This window comes from Neomonachus schauinslandi, chromosome 9, assembly GCF_002201575.2.
Source record: "Neomonachus schauinslandi chromosome 9, ASM220157v2, whole genome shotgun sequence".
Taxonomy (NCBI): Eukaryota; Metazoa; Chordata; class Mammalia; order Carnivora; family Phocidae; genus Neomonachus; species Neomonachus schauinslandi.
This window is the reverse complement of record NC_058411.1, coordinates 98,374,846-98,396,328: the sequence shown is the minus strand read 5'-3', so window position 1 is coordinate 98,396,328 and position 21,483 is coordinate 98,374,846. Positions and strand designations below refer to the sequence as shown.

Here is a 21,483-nt window from a genome sequence, read left to right as displayed (position 1 = left end):
GCTCTTTCTACCACCCCAGGCTATTTTTCAGTAGTCACTGCTTTAAGTGAACACTCCCTAAATTTATCAGGAAGCAAAAAATTAAGAGCAAGCAGGGACAGGGATGGGCAGGGGTTGTCAAACAGGTCCAAATTCAGTTCCTCTAGCTGTGTGATCCTGGGCAAGTGTGTAAAGTTCTCTTAGCTTCCTTGTCCTCATCTGTTCATAGTAATGGTGACTGTACTCTTCAGGGCACTGTGAATGTTACATGAGATAAAACATAGGAAGCACTTATAATGCCTAGCATGTAGCAAAGACAGCAAATGCTGATATTCTTCTAGCACTTATCTGAGAATAGTATTTATGCTGGAAAGGCAGAATGGTGTCTCTCAGAAAGGCATTAAATGAAAGCAGAACTGCTCGAAGATTAGGTGGCCCAGTGGAAGAGTGGCCTTGTGGAGCATCCATCCTGGGAATCCTCAAAGGAATGATGGAGATGGGGATGGTGAGGACACCCCTGGTTGTTGACTGAGCATGTACCAGACAGAGGAGCCTGGTGCTGCTGCACGCTGCCATGCACCAAATCAAATCCACGCTCTCAGGACCCCCGTGTTACGGGCCAGGATTGAGGCACAAGCAGCTGATATGATACATCCAAAGTCACATGGACGGCAAGTGACCAGCCAGGACTGACCCAGCAGCCTGGCTCCAGAACCTACACTGTAACCGCTCTGCCATGCTGCCCCCAAAAAGGAAAGAGGTTAAGCTGAAGCACGACAGACAGACGGACAGATGGACAGACAGACTCGAGAAACTGAGTCCTAGGTCACAGGAGACGTTTCTTCTATTTCCTTATTTTTTCGTACATGCCTTCCTTCCTGTCCTCCCCTTCTCCACCTTGATTCTGTCCCTCACGCTGCCCTCACCACCACCACCCTCCCTCCCCTTTGCAAAGAAGCTCTTGATTTCTTATATCTTTTCCGTTTCAGCCATTTAAACATTTTCGTCTATTTGATTAACGTCAGCTTCATATTTTTACATTTGTCTTGCTTCCTTTTTGGTTGACTCACTCTTTTAGCTATTTTACAAGATGAGCATTGAGTTCCTTTATTTATGTCTTCCTTCATAATGAAGACTTTATTTAGAACAGTATTTGCTGTGTCCATAGGTTGGGTGTGAAGTGCTTTCCTTTTTACAGTTTTCAGTTTTGAATTCCTCTTTGATCTGATGACATTGAGGTATCTAAGGATTAGAGTTGTGTTTTTCCATTTTCAAGCAGGTAAGTTTTTTGGTCATTTTTCTTATTTATTTCTACTTTTACTGGCTTAGGATCAAAAATATGGTCTGTGATATGTTTAATTTTTTGAATGTATTAGGGTTTGCTTTGTGGCACGTGTTTATTAAATGTTTCATGCAAAAAAACCACTGCAGGAACAAAAGGTTCAATATTGTCTGTTAAGACTGAGTTTGCTGATTCCATTATTCACTCTCTCTAGATCTTATTTTTGGTAGTTCTCTCCATCTGTGAAAGATGTTTTATGAATCCCCCCTTGTAAAATATTTTCATCAAGTTCTCCTTACATTTTTAACACTTTTCATCTTACGTATTTAGCTGCCATCTTATTTGGCACATACAGATTTGTGATAAAAGTGGCCGTAACCATTACATGGTAACCTTCTCTTCTGATGTGGTGCTTTTAATGTTGTTTCTTCTCGCCTAACATTAACACTGTGACCATGCTCTATAAATAAGAGAGCAAACACCTGCTTGGTCTAACTGGACTCCAGGCCCTATTCTGCATGCTGTAGGTATGTTAACCTACTTACCCTCACATAGTACCCTCTGAAGCAGGTACCATTACTATCCCCATTTCATAGGAGGTGAAATCTCGAAGATACTAAGTAGCTTGCCCAAAGCCACAGTTATTCTCGCTCCACTGAATGCCTTCGATCATGACACTGCCCTCTGTTTGTGCTTTCATTCGACCTTTCATCTCACTTTATATAGACAATGTATGTTGCTTCCTCGCTCCTTTTCCTCATTTTGACTGGTTTAATCAGGTTGCCATGCATCGTCCTCCCTCCCCTTGTGAGCTGGGGAATGTTCCTGGCCATTGCTATTCCATGATTGTCTCCCTTCCCTTCCCCGCGTCCATAACCACACTCGTCTACTCCAGGCTCTGTTCCCGCGCGGTCCTCCCCCTCCTCCAAACGAGACACTCAGCAAACCTCACGCCCACCCTCCTTCACCCTCCAACCCAGATGGCTTATTGGGAAGGATTTTACTTTCCTTCCCTCACCCCAACTCGGCTTTGCTAAAATAACTTGGGACTTCTAGTTGGGTTATAATTAGAATTTTGCTTGTAAAATGTCGCTTCTATTTCAATAATTTTTTCTTCTTTTTTCAGCGCTTCTGTTACCCAGTCCCAGGCATCCTTCAATAGCCATTTACATGAAATACTCTAGGTCTTGTTTTGTGGATCACTGACTACCTTTGGGCTTCTCCTTTTCATTTTCCCCTATCTTAGGGTCTCTGTGTAGACTCCCTAACACTTCCCTTAGATCAGGCGCTTGGATGAAGACTGAATCCCTGCCATGTTGATAATCCTCCTTCCCTCACCCCGAAGGGTGGGGATCATTTGAAAGGGTATGGAATTCTTGACTTCAAGGCCTTTCCTCCCAGTGAACTTCGAGACTGACAGGTCTGGTGCTTCTTCCTCTCTACGCTTCTTGGCTCCTTATACCTAGAAGTTTGTAAGATTTTGTTCCTCTATTCTGGAGTTCAGTTTTATCAGAATGTACCTAAGTGTGGATTTTTTTTTTTTTTAATTTCAATTCTACCTGGAACTCAGTGAAATTTTCAATCTGTTGTCTCAGATTATTCTTCTATGTAGCTATTGTTTCTTCTCCATCTGTTTCTTTGTCTCCTTCTGGAACTCCAATTACTCACATGCCCTAGATCTGTCCCCCGAGTCTTCTCTTTCCCCTCATGGTTTCTCTCTCTTTGTATTTGGCCCTGATGTTCCAGCATCTCTTCTACTTTGCCTTGTGGGCAACTAATTCATGAACGTAATCATCCTTGCCTCTAGCTCATCCACTGACTTGAAAAATTTAAGTTCGAGGGAGAAATTTTATGCCGTACCCAGATCTCCTAAGCGTCCTGTCTTAGTCAGCTGGGGCTACAAGAACAAAATGCCACAGACTGAGCGGCATTTGAACAACAAACATCTATTTCTCGAAGTTCTAAGGCTGGGAAGTCTGAGATCAGGGTGCCAGCACAGTCTGTTCCGGGGCGGGGGCGGGGGGGGGGTCCTTTCCCTGGCTTGCAGATGGCTGTCTGCCTTCCTTCTCACTGTGTCCTCACAGTGGAGAAACAAAGCAAACGAGCAAACAAACAAATAAAAAGCAGAAATAGACCCATAAGTAAAGAACAAACATGGTTGCCGCAGGGGAGGGGTGGGGGATGGGCAAAAAGGGATGAAGGGGAGTGGGGGGTGCAGGCTTCCAGGTACGGAATGAGTACATCACCAGGATACAAAGGCACAGCCTGGGGGATACAGTCACTGACACCATAACAACTCGCATGGTGACAGAGGGTAGCCACCCTTGTGGCACACACAGCACAACATACAGACTTGTGCACAGATGTACCTAAGCTGTTTCTGTGCTGCCTTTTCTCAACCCTTCTTTTTTAAGTATGCAGACAACTGCACTTACATACATTTTTTTAGGATTTTCAAACTCCCTGGTAAAAAAGCAGAAATTAGCAATGTGAGGCCTTTGTGTTTTCCTTACTGGAGAGCCGGTTGGAGCCAGTAGAAATGGGAGTGACAGTAAAACGGAATATTTCACTGAGAGGAATTTGGAACTGCTAGACCTATCTGTTATTTGCTATAGTTTCCAGCTTTTTCTGAATGAAGAAAGCTCTATTAAGAAGAATGCAAACCAGCTACAATACCTGTGAATGACAAAACGTTAGTCATCTGAACACACTCTTGTACGAAAACTTCAGATCTGACTAATCTGGTTCTGACACTCTCCCACTGATGAAAAGGCGCTGGTGTTGCCTTTTCATAGGAAGTAACACTTACTCGTTATAGTTTATAGAAAGCAGTACGTATTTTTTATAGGTAATGCTTCAAACCTTTGTTTATTATAAGGCTTAAGACCGGGGGTTCTTAAGCATCTTTAGGGTGCATAAGAATCCCCAGGTGGCTTGTTAAATACACAAATCCCTGGGCCCCGCCCCCAGAGAGCCAAAGCTAGGGTACAGGCTCAGAAAGGCAGAAGTTCAAGGCCCACAGACCCCTGGAAGAACACTGCATCAGATGCTACAGAAATGACAAAGGCTATAACCAATCCTACTTCGTCTGAGTTGTCTCTCAATCAAGAAATCACTAAGCAGGGGTGCCTGGGTGGCTCAGTTGGTTAAGCGACTGCCTTCGGCTCAGGTCATGATCCTGGAGTCCCGGGATCGAGTCCCGCATCGGGCTCCCTGCTCGGCAGGGAGCCTGCTTCTCCCTCTGACCCTCCCCCCTCTCATGTGCTCTCTGTCTCTCTCATTCTCTCTGTCTCAGATAAATAAAAAAAAAAAAATGCTTTAAAAAGAAATCACTAAGCAAATAAAATGAACAGCAACCCACAAAAGGGGTGTGAAAAAGAATTAAACACCACGGTTTTTAAAGGTTCAATCTTTCTAGTAAGCAAAAAAACAGAAGATAAAAGTCATACCATGATAATGCACCACTGTGGTATGTTGATAATGGGGGATGCTCTACAAGGGTGGGGACAGGGAGTCTATGGGAACTCCGTGCTTTCTGCTCAGTGTTGCTGTGAGCTTATACTTCCACTAATGAAGTCTACTGAAAATTAAAAATTAAAAAACCATACCATTTTCTTACATTAAAAAAGCAAATATTCTGGGCGCCTGGGTGGCTCAGTTGGTTAAGCGACTGCCTTCGGCTCAGATCATGATCCTGGAGTCCCGGGATCGAGTCCCGCATCAGGCTCTCTGCTCGGCAGGGAGTCTGCTTCTCCCTCTGACCCTCCCCCTCTCATGCTCTCGCTCTCTCTCTCTCATTCTCTCTCTCAAATAAATAAATAAAATCTTTAAAAAAAAATAAAATAAAATAAAGCAAATATTCTTAATTTGTAATACTAAAATGTATGTCGAAATTAAAAATGCACAGTTGGCCCTTCCTGATACATCTTTCTGGGACATGATCCATCAAAATATATTCACAATGTTCATAATCTTTGATCCAGTAACTCTAGCTCTTGAAATTAATCTTAAAGGAAATAATAACAAAGCTGACAACGTATACACAAAGATACCTTCCTAGTAAGATATACCCAGTATTTTCCAAGGTATCTATACATTATTATGCAACCAGTTAGAAGTTCGTGGAGAGCTTTTAAAAATAAGAGAAAATGGGGGCGCCTGGGTGGCTCAGTCGGTTGAGCGACTGCCTTCGGCTCAGGTCATGATCCTGGAGTCCCGGGATCGAGTCCCGCATCGGGCTCCCTGCTCGGCAGGGAGTCTGCTTCTCCCTCTGACCCTTCCCCCCCTCATGAGCTCTCTCTCTCTCTCATTCTGTCTCAAATAAATAAATAAAAACTTAAAAAAAAAAATAAAAATAAGAGAAAATGTGTACAATTTAATATCAAGCAAAAAGAAAGGGTACAAAATAAATATACAGCATGATTCCAACTGTATATAAGATACACATAAAATAATACTAGAATATTAACGTTTTGCTACTCTATAGAGGGGGATTATGTTTGCTTCCTCTTTTTCTGTATTTTCCACAAAGGCCTTACATTATTTTTATAACCAGAAAAAAGTGTGTGTGAGTGTGTTTTAATGCTTACAAATAAGAAAAGCCCATTTAACTTCCAGAATTCTTAAGCAGATGAATAAGATATTGTATCAGGAGTGCTTTCTTTGAATAATACCGAAAAGAATTACATCAAAACTTAATGCAATATTCACGTTACTGAAAAGTTATGTGAAAACACAAGGTATTAGAGAATTCTCTGATGAAGCCTCGGAAAAACAAACCCTCTGTACAGCCAGTAAGGTTCCCTAATTTGTCATTTTGGAACAATGTATCAAAGTGATGTGTTTACTTTAAACAGGTTACATCCCTACTCTATCATCGCCACCCCATTATTGTCAATTCAACTCAAGAACCTATTTTCTGCATGTCCATCATGTGCTGTGCCCCAGGCCTGCCTTCAGGGAGGGAACTCAGCTGCAGCAGCAGACTATAGAGTGGTAAGTGCATGGCCTAAAACCATACAATGTTTCACAGAGCAAAGAGACACTTGGAAAAAGTGATATCCCAAATCTTCATTTATTTTTTCTAAGATATGACCTATCTTTACAAAATCTCCCTTTCCGGGCGCCTGGGTGGCTCAGGTGGTTAAGCGACTGCCTTCGGCTCAGGTCATGATCCCGGAGTCCTGGGATCGAGTCCCACATCGGGCTCCCGGCTCAGCGGGGAGCCTGCTTCTCCCTCTGACCCTATCCCCTCTCATGCTGTTTCTCTCTTTCTCTCTCCCTCTCAAATAAATAAATAAATAAAATCTTTAAAAAAACAAACAAACAAAAAAAACAAAATCTCCCTTCCCGAAGACAGTAGGAAATGGCGCTCCCGTATGAGCCCTACAACACTGTATCATGCTGTGCATCCAAAGGTGATATGGACCCATGCCCACCCCCGGACCTCGCCCACCCAGACAAGTTAGTATTGCCTACGGATGGCCTGGAAAGAAACAGCTCTGCTTGTTTCTCCTTCTCCAACTCTTCCCAGATTTGTGAGGATTTGGAAAAGAAAGTATAACTCCAGTATCACCTGGAGAAAGGCCCAACTACAACAGGGTGGGGCCTCATAAGATAGTATCTCCCTACATGGCTTTTTCATCTTTACAATAGGACTTAAAACTTCCCAGAGTTCCAGCTTCATATCAAACTGCCTTCTTGGCATTTCCATATGGACATTCAAGGGGTCCCTACAATTTGCCAAGTCCTAAACGAAGTCTCTCTGCCTTCAATGTGCCAGAAGTCCTGTCAGGTCTACCTCCGAAACGGATCCAGAACCCATCCACTTCTCCCCATCTCTACCGTGACTCCTCTCATCCTAATCACCTTGCCCCTCTACTGCCACGGCAGCCCCCAACCCATCTCCCTGCCTCCATTCTTGTTCCCTTACACCTCTTCCCCGTATAGTAGGCAGAGTGATCTTTTTGAAACACAAATCAGTCTGTAAGTAACAGGAGGGCAAGGGTTTTTGTCTGTCTTATTCACTAATCTTTCCCTAGAACCAAGTGTTTGAATTAAGTCCCTTTGCTTAAAATTAAATCATGGCTTCCCATTTCCAAACTCCAGACTTCCCATCATAACTTCCAAGGCTAAAGATCTGGTCCTATTCCCACACACCCCACCCACCTGCCCCACTCATTCCATGACACTCCAATCCCATTGGTCCTTTTTCTGCTCCTCAAATATGCCAAGCTTCTTTCTGCTTATGGCCTTGGAATCTGCAGCCTCCTCTCTCTGGAATGTTCTCTGCCCTGTGTGTCTCCTCCCCCCACACTACCACCTTGGCTTGGCTGGCCCCCTCTGTCACTCAAATCTCAGTTCACACGTTACCTAACCCACCCTCTTCCTGGGACAGCCCCACAATCACTCTCCTTCATGTTACCAGAGCACCGGACTGAGGGTGAAATTACCTTGGTTGCTTAGTGTTCACTGGCTATAAACCCTACTAGAATATGCAGCAGGCCAAAGAGCAGGGGCCTTGCATGTCTAGTCACCACTGTAACCCCCGTGCTCCTAACGATGCCTGGCTCCCAAGAGAGATCAGTGAAGTTAGCTCTGTGTTCTAGGACTTGGTCTTCCACATTCAAGTCTCCGAGATTATATTTAGCCAGTGTCCAGAGGTAATCAGGCCCTCAAACATGGACTTGGGCAAGCTTAAATGTATTAGTGACAAGGGCCGAGAGCAGAACACCAATTTGTTAATTTACGCTGAAAAAACTCTATCAACAGAGCTGCATAAATACTCAAACTGCATTCAGTTCACTGTTTTCTCCCTCTAGAGCCAAGTCACATGACAAGCCACATCTAGTGGGTAGCCTCAAAACAAACTGAATTTTGATAATGGGATGCTTAATTATATGTCAACCCGACTGAGCCAAGGGATGCTCAGATAACTAGTTAAACATTATTTCTGGGTGTGTCTGTGAAGGTGTTTCCAGAAGTGATTAGCATTTGAACCGGTAGATGTCCTTCCCAAAGTGGGTAGGCATCATCCAATCCTTTGAGAGCCATGGTAGAACAGAAAGGAGGAGGAAGGTGGCATTCCCATTCTGCCCGAGCTGGGACATCCATCTTGTCCTGCCCCTCAGCACTTCTGGTACTCAAACTTGTACCAAAGTCTACACTCTTAGCTCTCTGGCTCCCAGGCCTCAGGACTGTACCACTGGCTTTCCTGGGTCTCCAGCTAGCAGATGGTAGATGGTAAGACTTCTCAGTCTCCATAATCATGTGAGCCACTACCTTATAATAAATAAATAAATAAATAAATAACCTATTGGTTCTGTTTCTCTGGAGAACCCTGACTAATACAGATAACATCAAAGTCCCTCTGCTGATAAACCTGTTCCAATGGGACAAGATCACAGCTGTGGGCTGAAATTCCCTGTTTAGGTAAAATATATGAAGTCCGGCAGCCTAGACTCTTTGCTGATGGTGCTAGATGCACACTAAACCAAGTTTCCATCTGTGCATCCAACTATACGCTAACATGATTGTCCACACCTCTGCTGTGACAAGCTAATAAGGCACAACTCTGCGGTATCACTTGAGTTCAGGGAAAACTCTCCAGTAGCCCATCTGCAGATTATTAAACTCGCAAATCCTGTACAATCGAATCAACAGGCGAGGGCCTGACACAGTTTCCCCTAACCTAACTAGGTCAAAGCCACCCCACACCAGACAGACATTATGAAGCCTGAGCACATGGAAATCAGGAGTAGGTCTGCCGATTCCGCCCAGCAAGGTAGCAGACCCCAGTGCCTGGCTCCCCAAAGTCTAAAGACACAGTGAAAACCCTCAGCACACATGGGGGTCTCAACCACTTCCCAAGCCATCAAAGTGTCACGGAAGGGGAAGCTTACCACCAACAAAAGGGCCGTGGACTGCTTATCAGGAGTCGGCCTCTGGAGATTGATAAAATCTTAAAGACAATACAGATAATCTAGACATGTTTAATTCATAGTTGACCACATTACCTCTTCTAAATTTACAATGATGATGATTATTTGTGGAATGTTTCCAAGGAATAAATAATTGATAACATACTCCACATCATAAGGCAAACTGCCAACGGAGACAATGGGTGGGGATGCATTAAAACAATAGATTCTTTCACTCAACATTTATCAAGCACCTACTGTGTACTAGCACACAAGAGTCATCTATTTTGATACTGGAATCTGCTGATAAAATATGGGCAATTACAGGGTTTTGGAAGGGCCAGGGTCCCCCAGAGCCTTTGATTATGAAATATTTTTTGAGTTCCTACTATGTGCTAGACAGTGTGGTAGGTGCTAACAATAGAAAAATTAAGATCCAGTTCTAGCTCTTGAGGATCACATAGGCTAGTTTGACAATATATTTTACTTTTCTTCCTGTGTACTATGATCAGAGTCACATGACAGAGAATCATAAAGACTTATCAAGGCAAATTTGCCAAGATACAGTATTAACATATCTCAATTTGAATAGCTCTATTAAGAGTCTGGAGTGAACTTTACATCTTGAGATGGCTACAGCTTTAGTTTTGTGATACAAAATCATCCACGGGGACAGATTTTAACAAAACAAATACCCAGTAAAATTTTTTTATTGAACTGAAAAACAAATGTAAACCAGTAATAAGAATAATTTTAAAACCAGGCAATTCACTGAAGAAATTCATTAAAAATCTAAAGACAAGGGTGCCTGGGTGGCTCAGTTGGTTAAGCAACTGCCTTCAGCTCAGGTCATGATCCCAGAGTCCTGGGATCAAGTCCCACATTGGAATCCCTGCTCAGCAGGGAGTCTGCTTCTCCCTCTGACCTTCCCACCTCTACTGCTTTCTCTCTCTCTCTCAAATAAAATCTCAAAAAAAAAAAAAAACCTAAAGACAAGGGGGCACTTAGGTGTCTCAGTCCGTTAAGTGTCTGACTCTTGATTTTGGCTCAGGTCATGATCTCAGGGTCCTGGGATCAAGCCCCATATTGGGGATCGAGCCCCATATTGGGGATCGAGCCCCACATTGGGCATCATGCTCCAGTGGGGAGTCTGCCTGAGATTCTCTCTCTCCCTCTCCCTCTGCCCCCCTCCACATTCCTTCTCTCTCTCTCTCTCAAATAAATTTAAAAATCTTAAAAAAAAAAAAAAAAGGAAAAAAGAATTTAAAGACAAGGGGCACCCGGCTCGCTTAGTCGGTTAAGCATGAGACTCTTGATCTTGGCGTTGTGAGTTCAAGTCCCACACTGGGCATAGAGCCTACTTAAAAAAAAAAAAGAAAAAAAGAATCTACAGTCAAAAATATATCTCTCATGTCATTTAAATATGGTTTGAATATCTTCACACCTCTTTTCTTTAAATATGCAAATATTGCCTTTGCATAATACCCACCATCCCAATTTTATACTACTTATAAAGACTTCCTTTTAGTACTTTTTAAATTTTAATCTACACCCTGGTTTTGCTTTAACAAATTTTGGCTACAATGTGGCAATTCTGATATCTCATCAAGCCTCCTAATTTTAGTTATGTTTGGGTAAACATGCTTGGACTCATAATATATATAAAACCACATAATTAGTGTTTCATATTGGAGTCTATTAAATTTCCAAACTTCCTTCTGTTACTTTACAATGATATGTAGTTATTACCAGTTATAAAAAGTAAATGCTCATACATGCAAAGTACATTTTTATCAGAATCAGATTTTACTCAGTTTTTCCTCTCTACAACGGAAATCATCTTTTCATTTGCAAAACCACAAATCCAAAAATATATGTAAATGGAAAAGAGTGCTGTCTGGTTCAGACAAGAATAATCATTACATACAACGTGTTTTGGATGGAAAAACAGCAGAATTGAAATTACTTTAAAACTCACTACATTGTAAATCGCTCAAAAATCACATTTTAAAAAGACACCTTAAGGAAAACAATTAGCAAAAGCCTACAGGACTGATGACTGGATTTGCAGGGATGTTTGCTAATAACTATAATGGAGCAGTTTAATGAACTTGCATCAAAGGAATGATGGGCTGGGAGAGAACTCAGTGAGAACTAAAGCTGGTATTACCTACTTTCATGAAGAAATTCTTCCTGAAGGGGTAGAGATACTCAGAAAGCAAAGAATGGTTGAAAAGCACTCCCTGTCACGTTTGAGAGTTGGCTATCTAAGATCAGAGTTCTAGAAGAGCTTCCAAGAGGAAAAGGAACATATTTTTGGATTTTAACAATCTGGGTTTAGTCTCAGCGCTGCCACTCCTTGGCCTTGAGATCTCAGACAAGTGCCTTCACTTCCCTGGGCCTTGGATGCCTCATCTGAGAAGGTTGCAGTCTGCACAGATGACTCCAGGGTCTCTTCTTCTCTTTCTGCTACCAGCAAATCTGCAACTGGCCTCACTATGAATTGGGCATTTATTCTCTTAATAAGCATTCATGGCATTTTGCTCCAAACACTGTGCTGGACAATACACAGATGACTCAGACAAGGTTTCTTTCTTTTTGAGGAGTTCACAATCTATTGGAGAAACAGACTTGTAAAGAAACAATGCCAGTCCTATTCAGTAAATGCTGTGGTAACAGTGGCAAGAGCTGGGGGCACAGGATACCTTTGGGGACAGGGAATTCAAGGCAAAGGAGGAGCTGACAGAGAGGTCTTCTTATAACAAAAAAAACTATTAAATAGCATTTAGGGCTTCACTGAGCTTAGAAATTATGTTTTAAAATGGTTTTGATCATTGTATTAGTACATAGCAGCTACCAAAGAGGAAATTATTCCTTGGCCCCACAGCTGCAGCCAAAGCACTATCACCTTTTACGATGACAGCAAAAATTAAGGCCAGGGTTTTCTTGTTTTGTTTTTTCTTTTTTTTTTTTTTAATTTTTAAATTTCATTTATTTTTTTAAGCTCTACGCCCAACATGGGGCTTGAACTCATAACCCCAAGATCAAGAGTCCTATGCTCCACTAATTGAGCTAGCCAGGTGCTCCAAGTCCAGGATTTTCTAAGGGCACAGTTACATTCTATGCTTTTACCTGAGAACAGTACTGTCAGAATAGGTTGGCTCCAGTCTCCAGTCTGCCTACCACCCACATGAGCAAAGGGAAGCTAGCAGATTACCTCCAGGGAAATGCTGCGCATGGAAAGAATGGAGAGGTCACAGTATTTTCTGACATGAAACATAGGGGTGTTTATATTTGTTTATGAAACACTTCTTTGCCATTGGTTAAGGGGATGGGAATGTGAGAATCATGAATTATCCCCAACTGCTTCGATTTTATCTATCTCCCTCTCTAGATTTGGGTACAGCAGGGATATCAGCCCCCTAATATATCTCTACCCTTTTCCAAAATTGAAATCCTTAAGTTGGGGTTCTTCAATTTAGTAAAGATGCCAACCTGGGGTTGGCAAGTTATTCAGCCTCTGGGATAAAACTGCTTTAGCACACAAAAAGAAAACTGGAAAGATCATTCTAAATACCAACACCACCTTCCAAAAACGTGTAGATTATCTACAGTGATCTTTTAAACTTCCTATGCCCTTCTGATGTCACTTGAGTTCTTTGGTTGCAGGCAATGGAAACCTGACTCTGAGCAAACTTAGGGGAAAAGATGGAATTTATTGGAAGGATTAGGGGAGAGAGGCACACGACCAACAGGGCAGCTGGGGGTCCAGACTGGAAGGGACATAAAAGGTGTTTCCTAGAGTTCAGGGGGCAGGAACACTGGCCAGCGTCCTACAGGCACAGCTGCTGCAGGTAAGATGCTCCAACCGTTTCCACTCCTTGGATTGCTCTGTTCAGATTTCAAGTTCCAGGGAGTGACAGGCTCAATGCTCTGGCTTAATTTATGGGTTCCAATCCTCTCTAGCTAAAAAGGTGATAAGGCACCTGATGAACAGCCATCCAGTTTGTAACCAATGAAAGAAAAGGAAATGCCAAAAGGAAATCAAGTTTCTGTAATCAAAAGAAATTGGAGGGGTGCCTGGGTGGTTCAGTCGGTTAAGAGCCTGACTCTTGACATCAGCTCAGGTCATGATCTCATGGTCATGAGATGAGCACTATGTTGGGCTCTGTGCTGGGCGTGGAGCCCACTTAATATTTTCTCTCTCCCTCTCCCTCTGCCCATCCTCCTTGCCCTCTCTCCCTCTCTAAAAAAAGAAAGAAAGAAAAGAAATTGGATGCATACTGTCAGTCACCAAAACAACAAAGATCCAATACATCCCCTGAATAACAGATATAAAGAATAATCCTTTTCTTTAAACATCATAAGTACAGACATTTTAGAACCCTGAAGACAAATGTATTTTAATTAGGGTAAAATTTCGAGTGCAACCCTGTCCTTGGTAAATGTATGTGAGAATCTCAATGAATAGCGAAAGTTGGTAACTATGTGGTACACCAGGACCTCACTTAGGTATAAGCTAAGTGAGAATTACCACCAAAAAAAAAAAAAAAAAACTGTGTACACAGTTGCCATCAAAGAGTTGGGATAGCTATATTAATATCAGACAAAATCGAATTTAAGAGAAGAAATATTACTATAGAGAAAGACATTTTATTTTATTTTATTTAAAGATTTTATTTACTTGAGAGACAGAGCATAAGCAGGGGGAGGGGCAGAGAAAGGGAGAAGCAGGCTCCCTGCTGAGCAGGGATCCCGATGCGGGGCTTGATCCCAGGACCCTGGGATCATGACCTGAGCCAAAGGCAGATACTTAACCGACTGAGCCACCCAGGTGCCCCGAAAGAGAGACATTTTATAATGATAAAAAGGTCAATATATCGGGGCACCTCGGTGGCTCAGATGGTTAAGCGTCTGCTTTCGGCTCATTTCATGATCCCGAGGTCCTGGGATCCAGTCCCTCATCGGGCTCCCTGCTCAGCGGGGAGCTGCTTCTCCCTCTGCCTCTGCCTCTCTCTCTCCCTGTCTCTCATGAATAAATAAATTTAAAAAATCTTTAAAAAAAAAAAGGTTAATATATCATTATGAATGTATATGCACTGAACAACAGAACCCCAAAACACTTGAAGCAAAAACTAACAGAATTGAAAGGAGAAAAAGATAGTTCAACAGTAAGAGTTGGAGACTTAAATAATTAGTAGAACAAGAGTCTCAATAAGTTTAAAAAGATCAAAAATATAAAAAGTATGTTCTCCGCCCACATGGAATTAAATTATAGCTCCACAATAGAAATAGGTTTTGGGAAATCCCAAACCTTTGGAAATTAAACAACAGACTTATAAATAACACATAAGCCAAAAATAAAGTCACAAGTGGAAATTTAAAATATTTTCAACTGAATAAAAACAAAAACACAACGTACAAAAATTCATGGGAAGCAGCTAAAGCAGTGCTTAGAGGACACTGTATAGTTTTAAACACCATTATCAGAAAAGGCTTAAGATCTCAAACCAATTACCTAAGCTTCCACCTTAAGAAACTAGAAAAAGAAAAGCAAACTAAATAAAAGCAAGCGGGAAAAAAGGAAATCATATGGAGTTCAAATCAATGAAACAGAAAACAGAAAAGCAAGAGAAAAAAATGAATAAAACTGAGAGTTGGTTCTCTGCAATGATTAATGATTCAATATGGCAAAGATAGCAATTCTCCCCAAATTGGTCTCTACATTCAAAGCAATTTCTGTCAAAATATCAGGAGGCTTGCAACTAAGAAAGAGATTTACTTTCACCAATGTGTGTCACAGAACTCTTCCACACTTAAATTTTTTCATAATCATGTAATAATTAAAATAATTATATAATTACAAAGAATTTTTTTCAGTAGGCTTTTCTACAGAAAACAACAAGCTGATCCTAAAATTTATATGAAAATGCCACTGCCCTAGAAAAGCCGAAACAATTTTGAAAAAGAAAACAAAGTTGGAGGACCAAAGTACCTGATTTCAAAATGTACTGTAAAGCTAGAAATTAATTAAGGCAACGTGGTAGATACAAATCCTCTATCATATATGTGATTTAGGAAAATGAAAATACAATGGGAGAAAGTATTTGCAAATCACATATATGATAGAGGATTTGTATCTAGACTATCCTAAGAACTTTTACAACTCAGTAATAAGACAAATAACCCAATTTAAAAATGGGTTCTGATACATGCCACAACACCAAGCTAAGTGAAATAACCCAGACACGAAAGAATACTATGTGGTTCCACTTATATGGCGTACCTAGGATAGGCAAATTCACAGAGACAGAAAGCAGAACAGAGGTTACCAGGGGCTGAGAGGAGTGTGGAATGGGAACAATGTTTCTGTTGGGATGATTAAAAAGTTCTGGAAGTAGATTATGGTTATGGTTGCATACAGTGGTAAATATCTTACCACAATTTAAAAATTAATTTTAAAAAATGGGCAGAAGACTTGGGTAGACATTTCACCAAAGCAGACATGCAAATGACCAGTAAGTACATGAAAAGGTACTCAGCATCATTAGTCATCAGGGAAATGCAAATTAAACTACAGTGAAATACCACTACACATCCACTGTAATGACTATAATCCAAGAGAGATAATACCAAGTGATGATAACGATGTGGAGAAATGAGAAATCTCATACATTGCTGATGAGACTGTAAAATGTGTATAGCCACTTTGGAAAATTATTTTGCTATGTTTTAAAAAGTTAAATATAAGCAGGGCGCCTGGGTGGCTCAGTTGGTTAAGCATCTGCTTTCGGCTCAGGTCCTGATCCCAGGGTCTTCGGCTCAGGTCCTGATCCCAGGGTCCTGGGATCGAGCCCCACATCAGGCTCCCTGCTCTGTGGGAAGCCTGCTTCTCCCTCTCCCTCTGCCGCTCCCCCTGCTTGTTCTCTCTCGCTCTCTCTGTTAAATAAATAAATAAAAATCTTAAAAAAAAAGGTTAAACATAAGCTTACTTTAAGACCCAGGAATTCCACTCCTAGTAATTTACCCAAGAGACATGAAAACATGTCCACACAGGCTTGTACACAAGTGTTCATTCATGGCAGCTTTACTCATAATAGCTAAAACCTGGAGACAATCCAGGTGTTCATCAATTAATGAACAGATGAGCAAGATGGGGTATATCCAATAGGATATTACTCAGAAACAAAAAGAAATAAGCTACAGGCATACCTTGTTTTATTGCGCTTCCCAGATACTGCATTTTTTTTTTTTTTTTTTTACAAATTGAAGGTCTGGGGGCGCCCTGGTGGCTCAGTCATTAAGCGTCTGCCTTCAGCTCAGGTCATGATCCCAGGGTCCTGGGATCGAGCCCCGCATCGGGCTCCCTGCTCAGCGGGAAGCTTGCTTCTCCCTCTCCCTCTCCCCCTGCTTGTGTTCCCTCTCTTGCTGTGTCTCTCTCTGTCAAATAAATAAATAAAATCTTTAAAAAAAACAAATTGAAGGTCTGTGGCACCCTGCATTAAGCAGGTCTATCACTGCCCTTTTTCTAACAGCATTTGTTCAATTCATGTTTCCATGTTGCATTTTGGTAATTCTCACAATATTTCAAACTTTCTCATTATTATTATATTTGTTATGGTGGTCTGTGATCACCACCAAAGTGACCTCTGACAGTTACTATCATAATTGTTTTGGCACACCAAACTGTACCCGTGTAAGTGTGTGTTCAGACTGCTTCACCAAGCAGCCATTCCTCCATCTCTCTCCCTCTCCTCGGGCTCCCCTCTTCCCTGAGACACAACAATATTGAAATCAGGCCTCTAAGTGTTCAAGTGAAAAGAAGAGTCGCACATCTCTCACTTTATTTTTTATTTTCTTTTAAATTTATTTATTTTAGAGAGAGAAAGAGCATGAGTGAGAGGGGCAGAGAGAGAGGGAGAGAGAATCCTAAGCAGACTCTGCAATGAGTGCAGAGCCCAAAGCGGGGCTGGATCCTATGAATTCTATGAAGGCTGAGAGGTGAGGAAGCCGCAGAAGGAAAGTCTGAAGCTAGCAGAGACTAGTTCATGAGGTTTAAGGAAGGAAGCTGTCTCCATAATATAAAAATGCAAGGTGAAGCAATAGTGCTGATGTAGAAGCTGCAGCAAGTTATCCAGAAGGATCTAGTTAAGATAATTAATGAAGGTGGCTACACTAAGCAACAGATTTTCTGTATAAATGAAACAGCCTTCTATTGGAAGAAGATGCCATCTAGGACTTTCATAGCTGGACAGAAGTCAATGCCTGGCTTCAAGACTTCAAAAAACAAACAAGCAAACAAAAAGACTTCAAAGGACAGGCTTACTCTCTTGTTAGGGGCTAATACAGCTGGTCACTTGCAATTGAAGCCAATGCTCATTTATCATTATGAAAATCCTAGGGCCCTTAAAAATTATGATAAGTCTACTCTGCCTGTGCTCTCTGTCAGTGGAACAAAGCCTGGATGACAGCACATCTGTTTTATAACATGGTTTACTGAGTATTTTGAACCCACTGTTGAGATCTACTGCTCAGAAAAAAAGATTCCTTTCAAAATATTACTGCTCACTGACAGTGTACCTGGTCACTCAAGAGCTCTGATGGAGATGTACAATGAGATAAATGTTGTTTTCATGCCTGCTCACACACTATCCATTCTGCAGTCCATGGATCACAGAGTACATTCAGCTTTCACGTCTTATTATTTAAGAAATACATTTCATAAGGCTAGAGCTATCATGGATAGTGATTCCTTCTGGAAATCCCTCTGGAAAGGATTCACCATTCTACATGCTGTTAAGAAATTTGTGATTCATGGGAAGAGGTCAAAATATCAACATTAGCAGGAGTTTGGAAGAACTGGATTGTAACCCTCATGGATGACTTTGAGGGGTTCAAGACTTCAGGGGAGGAAGTAACTGCAGATGTGGTGGAGATAGCAAGAGAACTGGAATTAGAAGTGGAACCTGCAGATGAGACCGAATTGCTGCAGTCTCATGATAAAGCATGAAGAGCTGCTTCTTATGGAAGAGCAAAGAAAGTGGTTTCTTGAGGTACAGTCTACTCCTGGCAAAGATGCTGTGAAGACTGTCGAAACAACAACAAAACATTTAGAACAGTACATAAACCTAGTTGATAAAACTTTTGAAAGAAGTTCTACTGTGGGTAAAATAGTATCAACACCATCATATGTATGGAGAAACTGTTCATGAAATGAGAACCAATTAATGCAACGAACTTTATCATTGTCTTATTTTAAGAACTTGCCATAGCCACCCCAACTTCAGCAACCACCACCCTGATCAGTCAGCAGCCATCCACATCAAGGCAAGACCCTCCAGCAGCAAAACGATTATGATTCACTGGAAGCTCAGATGATGGTTAGTATTATTTTTATTTATTTATTTATTTTAATTTTTTTTTTTTTAAGTAGGCTCTTTGCCCAGCATGGAGCCCAACAGCAATAAAGTGGGTTGTTGTTTTTTTTTTAAGATTTTATTTACTTATTTGAGAGAGAGAGAGAGAGCATGAGTGGAGGGGAGGAGCACAGGGGGAGGGATGAGCAGACTCCCCACTGAGCAGGGAGCCCGATGCGGGGCTCAATCCAAGGACCCTGAGATCATGACCTGAACTGAAGGCAGACGCTTAACTGACTGAGCCACCTAGGCGCCCCCAATAAAGTGTTTTTAAATTAAGGTATGCACATTTTCTTGACATAACTACTATACGTTTAATAGATTACAGTATAGTATAAACATAACTTTCTTTTTTTTTTTTTTTTTAAAGATTTTATTTATTTATTTATTTCACAGAGAGAGAGATCACAAGTAGGCAGACAGGCAGGCAGAGGCAGAGGGAGAGGGAGAAGCAGGCTCCCTGCTGAGCACAGAGCCCGATGTGGGGCTCGATCCCAGGACCCTGGGATCATGACCTGAGCCAAAGGCAGATGCTTAACCATCTGAGCCACCCAGGCGTCCCCTAAACATAACTTTCATATGCACTGGGAAACCAAAACATTCATTTGACTTGCTGTATTGCAATATTCGCTTTATTGTGGTGATCTGGAACCACACCTGTAATATCTCTGAGGTTTGCCTGCACTGATACATGCCAGAACATGGCTGAACCTCAAAATGATTATGCTAGGTGAAAAAAGTCAATCTCAAAAGACTTCATATTGTAAGACTCCATTTATATGGAATGTCCAGAAAAGGCACATCTAGGACAGAAAGCAGATTAGTGGTTGCCTGGGACCCTGGGTAGAAGTGGGGATTGACTGCACACAGATCTATACAGATTTTCGGGGTGATGGAAATGTTCTACGACTGAATCGTGTTGATGGTTGCACAATTCTATAAATTTTCTAAAAATATTGAATTATATACTTACACTGGGTAGATTTTTGTGCCTTATAAATCGTACCTCAATAGAGCTGTTAAAAAATAAATAAACACAATCTGACACTGAAAATTTCAGGAAGCATAATTCAGATACAATCTCCATGACTTGAAACAAAGGTTTTCCTTAATCTGTCCACATACCTCTTATTTATATATTTAAAAATTACAGGTGAAGGACATTACCAGTGTTCAGTAATGAAACCCAGGCCCTAAATGATCTTAAGCTTCTGAGTGAAACTGTGTGGTCCCTGTGATTGTTCAGTAGATAGCAGTCAATTTACGAATCTTAAAAATTTTGACAATATTGGCTTTTTACTGCGCTCATTTCAGAGAAAAAAAAATAAAGCAATAAAAGGAAAGTCTGAGAAGCAATTTAAATCCTTAAACTGTTCAAGTAATAAACTGTATTATATATAATCATCATGGCCTAGAAACATTTAATCTGGAGCAGCAAAGGCTGACCTAGTAATTGACTTAATAGCTATCTTCATCGGTATGAAGGGTTTCACAGAGAAACTATTTGACTCGTTCTTCTCTCTCTCCATTGAGAGCCAAACAAAACAAAGTGATTTAATAGCCAGCAAGGTAAATTTAGATTAAACATAAATAACACTGACAGTAACTGCTATCAAATACTGCAATACATTTAATTAGGATATTTGCTCAGCTGTTTCCTTGGTGATCACTAGAACACACAGGCAGAAAGCTTTGGTCTGAATGCATTACCGCTGGGGAGGCAGGCCCTCGACTTGCTGACCCCACGCGGGGGGAAGGAGCCATCTGTGGGAAGGCAGGCAGCCACCCTGACTTTCACACACCTCACTCACCTCAATATCCCGATTGAGTTGCTTCACGATGGCAGTTATGTTTCTGATGTGCTCCTCCAAGAAAAGCCTGGCCAAGCGGTCACCGCCCCCTTTGTTCTGCATTTTCTGCAAACTGCTGACGATGTCGTCCTTAATCCGGAAGGCGTGCTCCACGAGGGCAGCAGTTGTCTTCTCGTGACAGAGGATCCTATCTTCCAGTTGTTCCACGAGGCTTACAGATGAGTAGGGTGCCATGGTCAGGGACTGGCTGTGTCGGGGCATGGTTCTAACTCGCCTGTGGGAGGGAACCACATTTCTAGGGTTGTTCGTTGGGAAAAAGTCATTTTCAAAAGGCCAGATTCAAGACTGCCCAGAGAAGGAAATGCAAATTATCTCTCCCTACAAGCTAAATGGGGTTTGAGGCAGGGTTTCTGCCACAGAGAGTTTTCTCGGAGAGCCAGGCATCTTTAAACAATCATACCCAGAGCCTCAACTGTGCTGGTAGCAGGCTCCATGACCTCCAAAAGCAAGAGGTTGGTGGAACTGGGCATGTTGAGATGTGCCCAATTCCAATCTAAGCTTATTGAGACCAAGCTTATTGGGACGCCTGGGGGGCTCAGTTGGTTAAGCGTCTCAACTCTTAATGTCAACTCAGGTCATGATCTCAGGGTCGTGAGATGGAGCCCCGCGTTGGGCTCCCCACTCGGCGGGGAGTCTGCTTCTTTCTCTCTTTCTCTCTCTCTCTTTCTCTCTCTCTCCAAACCCCCCCGCCCCTCCCCGCCCCTCCCCACCCCTCCCCCTGCTCGCACATGCGCATGCTGTCTCTCACTCTAAAATAAATAAATCTTTAAAGAAAAATCTATAAAGATCAAGCTTATTCACAAAGTCTCCTGACATGCCCTCCTCCTCCATTCCCCTACAGCAGTTTTTTTAACATAACAACAAACTCATATGCCTACAAGGGTCAAGCAGGTGACATAAATGAATGATGTACATCACATATGATACACAGGGAAGGGACTTTGGAGACCTGGAAAGGGCATTCCTCCATTAAAGGCAGCCACAGTTTTGCTCCATCCGCAAGTGGCCATCTGGGA

The 21,483-nt window shown here is 41.9% G+C and overlaps 1 protein-coding gene across 3 annotated transcripts in view; it reads right to left on the bottom strand.

Moving 5' to 3' along the window:
• The window catches only part of FAM81A (family with sequence similarity 81 member A), a 127,391-nt gene that overhangs the window by 37,971 nt on the left and 67,937 nt on the right, over positions 1-21,483 (bottom strand). For all 3 annotated transcript variants that reach the window (XM_021693802.1, XM_021693801.1, XM_021693803.2), the window contains exon 3: positions 20,408-20,681. In XM_021693802.1, the coding sequence (XP_021549477.1) occupies positions 20,408-20,681 (274 nt within the window). The remainder of the gene's footprint in view (positions 1-20,407; positions 20,682-21,483) is intronic.